The sequence below is a fragment of the Ixodes scapularis genome, unplaced genomic scaffold (genome assembly GCF_016920785.2).
Source record: "Ixodes scapularis isolate PalLabHiFi unplaced genomic scaffold, ASM1692078v2 ptg002746l_1__unscaffolded, whole genome shotgun sequence".
In the NCBI taxonomy this organism is placed as follows: Eukaryota; Metazoa; Arthropoda; class Arachnida; order Ixodida; family Ixodidae; genus Ixodes; species Ixodes scapularis.
The window spans coordinates 9,432-19,625 of NW_024610268.1; the positions used below are offsets into that span (position 1 = coordinate 9,432).

The window sequence follows — 10,194 nt, forward strand, 5'->3', positions numbered from 1 at the left end:
ATTATTATTATTAAAACACTGCAAAGGGTGGGGCGCGCGATCGTCTGTAGACGCGGTTTGCTCGTCTCGGGTTAAGACGGTCCCGCTGGGTCGTGCGCTGGCTTTGGCAGTGCTTTTTTGCCCCCAGTCTCAGCTGAGACGCTGTTTCTAGCAAGTCGGCCCTGGTTTGGACCGCACGTTCGTTTATTTTACCGTTGAATATGGACGTGACAAAACTCTAACATGCACCAAGTTTTCAGTCACCAAGAGTTATACTTTCTTACTCGTGCGACGCTAAAACGATTTAAATTAGTAGTGTCACATATTTAGAGCTTATGACCACCGCTAGGGGCTGTTTCGAGGCCTGTGGTTGGCCCCGAGTAGCCCCGAGATGCTCGCCTAATCAAACCAACATATGGCCAAACTCCCTGAATAAACGGCTCTGGTGTAGGCGGGTTTGCTGAGCTACGTTGCCATGTTCTTCCTGGGGAAAAAAGCCAACTATGTCAATAGATTCACCTAAATGTCGCGTACTCACGCCAAATCCGTTTAGGGGGTTCTCTCAGATATTTGAGAGAGTAGAAAGGCAACATATGTTAATGAACTGAATGTAATTTCGCAAACGAGCTGGTGTACATCAATAATGCAAGAAAAAAACGATAGTGCACGTAATAATACGACACAAACTTGATACCTTTCAGTGTTTGTTTCTTTTTTTGCCTATTGTCTAGGGGTTTTTGTCATGTTGAGCCTAAGTTACAATGCACCGCCTGAAGAAAGAACATTTTCGAGAGTAAATTATTACGTCAAAGCACTAGGATATCCATTTTTTAGGCAAGATTTCTTCGCTGTTTACTTTACTAGACCTATTTTGATATTTCCATGGCTTCTTTCTGGCTTAAAAAAATCGCCAATTAATTATTGCGGCTGACTTTCTCAAGCATCTTCTGCGTAAAAGATTAAAATATTTCTTCGTGTGCTTGGTGCTTTATTTCTTGTTTTAAACCGCGCTTACCGTATCACAATATCAATTTCGTATCAGGTGACTTTCGGTCTCTCTCGAGGTTTATTTATTTTGCAATAGTGCATATATTCTTTTGCATTAACAATTTACTTGTCGTAGTTTTTTGACGCGGACATTTATGTAGGACTAAGCGGTCGCATACTCAATAATTTCCGCAAAATATGCATAATGCCGCGGGCGCAGGTGGCCAAATAGGCAGCGGCCCCGTGGCCTGACGGTTATCGCGCTTGCCTCCCACGCGAAAAGCCAAGATGCGATGCCATGCAGCGGATACGCCTTGATGTTGTTTCTGTAATGTCGCGTTCTCATAAATTCGGGAACCCTGTTGCTTATTCAAGATTAGAATGTTCTACGCGCCGAACCTTCTACGCCGATTGTTCCAGATGCACACGCGTGTGCATAAGGGGATCCTTGAGGCGAGCCGGAGTCAGTTTTCGCCCCAGCGTTCTATCTGGCTGTTTCGCTGACATCAAGGCTTGCGACGCTAACCTACTTCTTTCTTGCTTTGGGCACAAGTTCGCCCCATTAAACGTTCAGTTTCTTCAGTTATTCGCACCTTCATCATTTGTCATTCGTGACAGCCACCGACGTGATGCGCGGTACAACGCATCACTTAAGTGAACTTAAACTTCTTCCTCTATATTTGGCGAAATGTTGCGTTGTCGAATTTGGAGGCTATATTTGTGTCGTTGTTACTCTTTTAGGATGATGTTTCCGTTAAGGAAAAGGCAGCTCGCACTTTTCGCCTTGATGCTTAGTCTACCGGCCCTTCAAAGCGGTAAGTCGAAATAAAGAAATACAAATATAATATATGTGATATTTCTATATGACTTCGATACAATGTTTTGTCAGTTTTATTTATTTTATATTTTTAAATGTTATTGATTTCCAGTTCCACCACTCCCCTTTGGACTTCGCCTGTTGCTTTAGAACGCCAGGTGTCTGATGACTTAATAACATGTAGTGTGTAATATGCATATGACATAAAGAAAAGCAGTGCATCACCTCCCATTTAAGAGTCTCACGCACGCTACACTGTTAAACTGTTCATCTTTCGCATATTGTATTCGTTCAAAAAATTGCACTGTCTTCAATTTGCAAAGAAGCTGTCGCGACACCAGGGGCATTGGCGTTTGGAAGCTGGGCCGGGAGTTGAGCAATTTATATTATTCGGAAAAATACGCGTGAGTGTAGTGTCAGAAATAACAGGTTTGAAGATGTTTCCCAATATCAAAAAAATATTTTATGCAGATGGCCCAATTTGCGAATATGCATTGAAAGTGTTTTTTTTGAAGTCCTCATATATGTATTATCTTGTGTTAAACCGAATTTATGAGAAGGGTGCTTGTATTTTCTTCGTATCAAAATGTTGACGCAAAGGAAAATGAAAGAAGAATGTACGTTACATTAATTGGAACGTGCGTTGAAGTAAATCGAGGCACTCTGGTATTAATTTTGATTTATTTATCTTTTAATCTAAATACTCTGAAGGTTAGAAAATAAAAAAAGAATCCGCTTTTAATATAACAAGTACGAAGTGCACACATAAGCAAGAACATTCTTAACATAAAATAATATCAGTAAGAATTTGATCAAATCGAGAAGACGGATCAAACCAACGCTTTTGTTAAAAAAAGAAACAATCATAATTTAAATGCATTAAATGAAACATAAACGCGAGAGTGGAATGGGCTTCTAGTAGCTGGAATGGGGAACTGGGAAAAGCTGAAACCAAAAGTAAAATAAAATAAGCAAGCGGAGCTAAATAAATTATTGTGTGCATCATATGCCTAAAATGAGCTGCTGAGATGACCCGAAAAACTGGTACATTGATACCAATTTTTTTTTTAGGGGCGCTTTTGTCTGGTACGGAAACTCGGGATTGCTTGCAGCTTATCATTGACGCCGGAATGATACACTGCACACTCGCAGGATATGAAGTAAGTATTTGAAGGCATAGCAATGAAATACAAATTATACATTTTTAAATAACCTAAGTGACTGTCTAGTTTTTACCGTGCGAAGACTAATGGTTTAAGACCGTTTTTTTTAATGTATTTTAGTTTTGAAAACCTGTAATTTGTTGGAAAACACTCACAATATTACCAACTTAGTGACGCATCGCGTAAACACTTAAGTGAAAATACACGGCGCTCTTTTTTATGGTGTTTTTTTTACTGGTGTCAGGTGGAGCGAGTATGTTTGACAAGCTCGAACGCAGTAGGTATTGAAGAGGTCAAAACTCATAGACTTCTAAAGGTTTTTATATTGGAGGTGAACGTTTTCTTTAATAAAAAAATGTTTTACAAACTTTCCACGGACAAAAGTTTGAAGTTCGGTGTGCTCAATCGTCTTCTTTTTTTTTTTTTTCTTCCTGTTGGGGTCATGCTTGTTCTTTCACTAAATTAATACCATTCGTTTCAAGGTTACGTAACACGAGGCGTAATCTTAGAAAGCTTGATGATGGGCCTAAAAGCAACCAACGTCGCTAGATCAACTCGCACACTAATAGCCCCTTTTCCTGGCAAATCGCAAGTGCTCGGCGCGCGCTCGCCGAGTGAAATGCGTGCGATCTTTTTTGTGTTCCGCGTGTAAGTGGCAGAGCGCGTCGAGCGTTCCGGACAAGTTATCTGCTCCGCTTGACCGGAAATGTTTGTTCCGTAACCTTCCGGAACATTTCAGTTTCTATATTTGCGTTAGCGTTGTGTCGCAAGCCACGAAAACGAGTGCGCCAGCAGTACTTGACGATAGAAAGTTATGAGAATACGAAACAGATGCTGTGCTGTTGTAAGCCTAGTTACGAGCGGTGCAAAAGTCGGTGAAGCGATGCGATGCGGTTCCGAGGCGTCGACGCTTCCGCCAAATGGCCGCAATATCAATCAACATGTGTGAAAAGTAACTTAGTATTTGTTATGAATTAGCTCGAGTAAATCAGGCGCAGGAAAAGAAATACCAGCATTGTTCCAAGCGTGTGGTATGTGCAAACGAGATGCCAGACGATTTTAATATCGCGCTACCAAAGCATGGCGCCGATAGCGCAATCATCACAGTATCGTTAAGAGAGATATGAGAGAGTGGTGCAATAACCTTGATACATAGCCAAATTAGTAAGCTCTGTATCTTTTTAAAGCGGAAATAAGTTGGTACGTAGCCCTGTGTAAGTGTTTGTATCGTGTGGTTTTCAAGCTTAAATTTAGAGAGTCCGCAACTTGTCGGTTTTTGTAACACTGCTGGAATTTCGTTTGTAGCTTTTGAGAGTTTTAAATTTGTTTGTTCTTTTTTTGCCGGAAGCATGCTGGTGGGTTGTTTTATGTAAGAATAGTAACACTGTTCCTATCCATTGCAGCAGTGTCCCGCCCACAAACACACATGTGCTTTCGCGGGCCTGAGTTATTTTTTTAATCGTTAATTGTGCAATAAAAATATGCATAATTTATGCATGTACCTTACTTGGGGTTGTGCCTATTATTCCGTGAGAGGGATACGTCGATCGGTTCATAAGCAAAGGGAGTAAATATGAGCTGCACTTGACCACTCCGACGACTTTGGTACAGTGACTGGCGAGGCATCGGAGGGCGAGTGTGGTAGACAACAGTTGGAACAGCGCCGTAGCTGCGGTGAATGTGGCCGCGCAGTGGAAATACTGGAGACCAGCTCCGTCTGCTGCATTGAATACCGTTAAAGAGTCGTCACCCGACCACTCCACCACAAAGACCAGCTCCGCTTCCAAAATCAGCGAGCGGCCACTATTTGAAAGGGGAAAGGGCTAGAAGACATGTTATACCCCTAAGAGTCTAAACACGTTTTCTTTAAAGACTTACACGCATAGCTGCACTCTTTCATCACCCTTATTATGACCTAATACACACTTTCTAATCGTAAAAAAGAGTTCTATTAGAGTGAACACCCTTCATCTTTTAAGGTAGTAAAGATGTAAAGGGTGTTTTGGTGGAGTGAGTGAGTGCAGAAAAGATTTCTTTTTTCGTGAGTTCGCTGCACTGACACTTGTTTTAGCGACGATTTCGAATAATTATTGCCCATACCCATGCTTTTTACTAGAGATACGTTCCTGAAGCTTAGACATAGTATGCATTACTCACAATATTGACGTGAACATAGGACCCAATTGTAGCCTTCGTAATTCCGGAGAGGGTTAACTGCGAATCAGTGTCTAATGTGGTGCTGCAGTCACGGGGCCATGGTAAATCTCTCGTGCGTAATTTATTGCGTTTTTACTTGCTGTTTCCGTGCATGTCAGAATTTAATGTGATGCTTATTGCTTGTAATTTTGAGCGTCCTATTTTTTGTATTCACTGGCGTCCTAAGGGTGCTTCTATAACACCATTAGGTTGATAGCCCGTAAACAAGCTGATTTACATCCTTAAGGGCGTAGCATGTTTCAGTGTTCGATTGCAAACTACGAATGCTTTGTGCACCATTCACCGACCCGCTTCAATGCACGGTCACTAATATCTGCCGGTATTTTTGGCGGTAAAATAGCTGCACACAAGATTTTGTGGTGATATAATAAGGGGAACGAGAAAGTAATGGCACGTAGCGTTTCAGGCAAATGGCTAAATATAATTTTGTTCCTGTCTCGTTTCGATTATTAATTTTTTATTTCGCTTGCAGAAAAAGTGTGAAGGGGCTTGAAATGTAAGTGAAATGAACCGCATCAAAGTGTCTTAGAGTATGAATAAAGGTTTACTTCTGGAGAATATCGTGCTAAGGAAGAGTTAAAGGCTAATTCTTTTTCCCAACGGAGCTGGTCACGTCGCTTAAAAATCCCCCATGCGGCTATTTTACTCGCCATTTCTGATCCCGCGGCGATCAGGAAACTTTTCCAGAGGCTAATAGATCCCACAACGTATCCGCAACAACAGCTCAGAAAGCTGATGTTGCAATTAAGAGAGGGCATCGCTGCAGTCAATCTTGCTCAAGCACTCAATCCTGCTGTACCGACATCGACGCAAGCAGCGTCAGTTAATGACATATGATAACTTTTACTTTCTTATTTGTGACATTATGTTTTAATGAATTTCAGTCCTTTGAAGGTTTCGACAAGTTGTGCATGTTAAGATGCGATGAAGACGGTTTGCTGCCGATGCCAACTGGGGTTTGCTACAGTGGTGACGTGGTAAGTCACAAGGCAATGTTTTTGATGCCTCCGCATGTTTTTTTTTCTTCGCAGGAAAACGTGACACGAAAGCTCGCCTCTTTGATATACTTACGAATTACATTTATCCTTCATTTTTATTTCACGAAATGCAGCATCGCAGGTAAAATATTTTTGTCAAATATATAACGTTGTTTTTTTTAGTTTAACCATAACACATATGGTAATTGCTGATCGGCTCTCTATTGGTTCAGTGCAAAGTTAATAATCGAACCATTTTTAAATCTGCAAGACCTTGCGTCCTTTCATCAGGTCCGTGCAAGATGCACTCAGTTATCTTGGTTATGTATATTAAGATGATCAAATATTCTCTTTTATCCACTTTGCGGACGGTACATAAAACAACAACAAAAAAAAGGTAACGTGTAACTACTATACTATTTAACGTTGTTGACTATTCTTTCACGAAATTGAAAGCGCTTTTAAGTAACACCCAACTCCGCGTTATCACGTCGTCGACTACTAAGGAGGCATCAGCTGGTAGGAAGAAACCTCTTATTAGCGTCGAAACCCAGCTATCCAACCAGAATTCCTAGAGCCTCTCAGTTTTGCGTTTAGGCAAATGACTATCTCCTCAATTACTGGTGGGCGTAGACTTGGTGGCAGTGGTCATATTCAGTACCGTCCGCTTTTCAACTTATTGATGAGAATAATTTATTCTTAAAATTAGCACCTGTCCTGCCTGTTGTTTTACAGCAAGAATCATTAGCATCACAAAATATATTACATTATAATGTGATAGAAGTTTTATTAAAAATTAAAGCAGGATTAAAGACAACAGTATGTCAGGGGTTGCAAGGTTAGCAAAAGTAGCCGCTAGTAATAGTAGTATTTAAAACGTGGCAGAGTATGGGAGAAAAGTTTAGAAGTACAAAACACGGAAATGGCATGTTTCGATAGGTGTGTTGTCAATGTTTTTCGTATGTTTAATTATTTCTGAGATTCTTGACCTATGTCAGCGCACTCAGCTCCAAAGGAACGATATTAGGTTGGAACCAAATACGATATAGCTTCGCCAATACTGGAAACTCCTTTTAAACACATACGAGCGGCGGCGAACGTGACAGTGACGCCTCTAGCGGACTCGGAGTCTACGGAAGCAGTCGTCGCAATGGAAAAGTATAGGCTCCGCGACGTCCTCGAGCTTTACAAGCCACGTATCGTCACCCTAACAGCAGAAACAATTTATTACGGTCAGTTCGCTTGCAAAGCGGAATCCACTGATCGCAACTGCAACGACAATCGAATAACAACGCGCGCATAAACAAAGATAGAGCAGTTTATTTAGCGGTCTCAAACGCCTCTCAGGGGATCACACGCGTTTGAAACGCGTCTGGGAAGCGGAAAAAAGGCGTTTAGCTACTCGAACTACGTCGTAATCGTTAAAACATGCAAAAACGACATGTTAATATTACCAGAGCAAGCGCACGAGCTGCTGGAGCATGAAAACAAAACAAAAAGTAAAGATAAAAATGAACCTGCAAACACTTACCGAACTTTGCAGAAAAAATGGTATCGCCGTTCCCGACGAAAATAAGAAGAAACGGGAAAGAGAAGCAAACAACGGCGAATAAAACAAAGAAGCTAGCAAACAACTATTTCAACGACGACGATCGTTGCGGCGCTTATAGAAAAAAAGGAAGAGAAATGGAAAGCAGCGAATGAATAGACGCTTTGCAGCAGCTGTGCATGGACGCCGCCATAACTGACCTTCAGTTTTTGTTTCCTCTTATTCCGTTTATTTCACTTCATCATTACCATAGAAGGCCAGGTTATTGCCACATTAGATTCAACTGTGTCCTTTTCTAAAGCATCGGCCTTTGTAGAGGATCGTCAACTACCGTTTCAGTTGCTCGGCATCTCGGTAAGACAAGAGAAGGTCACCAATGGCGGCTATATTTTGGCGCGTGTGCAAAGCGTCTATAGCTGGTGGTCGCCACCGGTGTTGAGTTCACGACAAACAAAGCGGAAGCAACAGACGAAACTAATGAAAAAAGAAGAAAGCGACCCTTTTTTTTTTTCAGCTGCTTGTTGTACATTTCTTCATTTGCTTTAGCGGCGTAGGTACGAACTAAAACAAAACAGGGGAAATAAATAACGTAGTGCAGCTCACACTGCCCGGTAAAAAAGAGTCGCAGAAATGTTTTAGTCGCAGGCAGCAATCTTCTATATGTGCTAGCAGTGAGTAACCTTTTTTTTGCTTTCGAATTTCTTTTTCCAGTGACTTTGGCGGGTTGTTCGTTCGCTCGCTTGACGAAGCGGTTTAGAAGTGCATTCAAGTACTTGTTGACGTAGGTGTCCGCAGGTTGACGTAGGAAGCAGAAGAAAGATTTTCCACCACATCGCACAAACTTGTTCTTGAATGCGGCCGGTTGATTAACAAACGATGACCCGTAGCAGACGTGCCGGCTAAAAATCGGAATTTGTGCACTGTAAATAACGTGACTGAAATCATCTTTTTTCGCGGGCTACGACGCTCTTTCCTTCTTTCTTTGCAAGCGCGAGAAGTCTGCTTTTTTCGTAACTCCGCTTTTGTTAATCTATAATCGCGTCAGATTTGCATATGCACAACGCCTTCTTTCGGAGCATACTGACATCGCCGTAACGTACGTGGTTCGAAATTGACTTCTGCTTCTTCATCCGGAGACGATCTTAACGGGATTAGCCAGCTCGCCTGTTCGACGAAACGGTTATAAGCAAGACACCCATGAGAAATGGGAATTGCAACGACAAAACGAATTGACTGATAAGAACAATAAAGTTGAAACGAAGCTATGTTCTGAAATGTTTGTACATTTCCCTTTTTCACGAAACAGCGCGAAGGCTTACATTCGTGTTTTGCTTGGCTTACATAAGTTGTGACAGAACGTTTTCTTCGGGAGAACTCCGAAATTGCACCCAGAAAGCTGTAACGTCTTTCCCACGCGAAGAGAATGTCTTTCACTCATGAGCTGGCACCCATTTTTTACCTTTCAAAGCCGCGAATGTCCGTGACAATTTTTTTTCGTTGGTCACCTCGCACGGAGATAGGCAAAACCAATGCATTTCGGAGAATTTGTCTGCCAGCGGAGACTCCGAGCTCGCCAGGGGCGCTGCAATCACTTTTCGCCCGTTTTCCGCGGGAGTTGCGAGTATTGGCTTCCACGGTATTTGTTGGAACATTTCTTACCCTCCACAAGGCTTCTGCCACTTAGGCTGCCGTAGTATACACGCAGGTGACGCCACTGATCAATCGTCTTTGTCCCCGTGTAGTTCCAACGACTTGTGTTTTGATGGTTATAAAGCCAGAATTTCATTTTCTTTCTCTACAGGACTGCGAAAATCAAGGGGTGAAACACAAAGTCCTTCAATGGACTATGGACGCAGAAAAGAAGAAAACCAACATTATAAATAAATGGTGCCGTACCTCTGGCGGGAAGTAACTTTAGTTGTGATGACTGCGATAAATAAATAAATGTAATGTATTCTTCATGTTAAGTATTATTTATAAGGAAAGTATCTTTCTTCTTTAATACTTCCTGTTGTGAGGTTCAGTGACTGCTGAGGTGTAAGCAGGTACAAGTGCATCGTGTTGTATCTGGGTTTTCCCCCTTTTTTATTAAAGGGATACTACAACGAAATTTCGGCGCTCATTTTTTGGTCTATATGTGTTCAAAAGAGCAGTATCACATGGAACATACCAATGTCTTGTTAAAAGAGTCTCGAAAAGGAATTTTAAAATGAATTAAACGATTAGCAAAGAGCACCTGGTGGATGTCGCTAACGCCTCGTTTGTAATGCTCGTCTAGGAACCTTGACAGCTAGTGACTGAGGTTGTCTCGTCTCCGGCCACGACGAGAGAAGGGTGGAAGGAGGAACTCCCCTCTTCCCGAGAATCCCTTTTGTGTGTCGTAGAAGTCGCTATTGTCCCCCTAGAAGATCATAGCAGATTAACCCGTCACTCAAAATTCGTACAAAAGCAGCCGCTTCGGTGGCTGCCCTTAGCGAAAAGTCGTTAAAAATCAGTATACTGAAA

At 41.9% G+C, this 10,194-nt stretch overlaps 1 protein-coding gene across 1 annotated transcript; it reads left to right on the top strand.

Moving 5' to 3' along the window:
• Positions 1–2,369: 2,369 nt before the first annotated feature.
• Positions 2,370–9,601, top strand: LOC120849367. Its single transcript, XM_040221573.1, has 4 exons — positions 2,370–2,400; positions 2,855–2,943; positions 6,048–6,140; positions 9,491–9,601. The coding sequence occupies exons 1-4, from the start codon at positions 2,370–2,372 to the stop codon at positions 9,599–9,601; spliced, it is 324 nt and encodes a 107-aa protein (XP_040077507.1).
• The last annotated feature ends 593 nt before the right edge of the window (positions 9,602–10,194 follow it).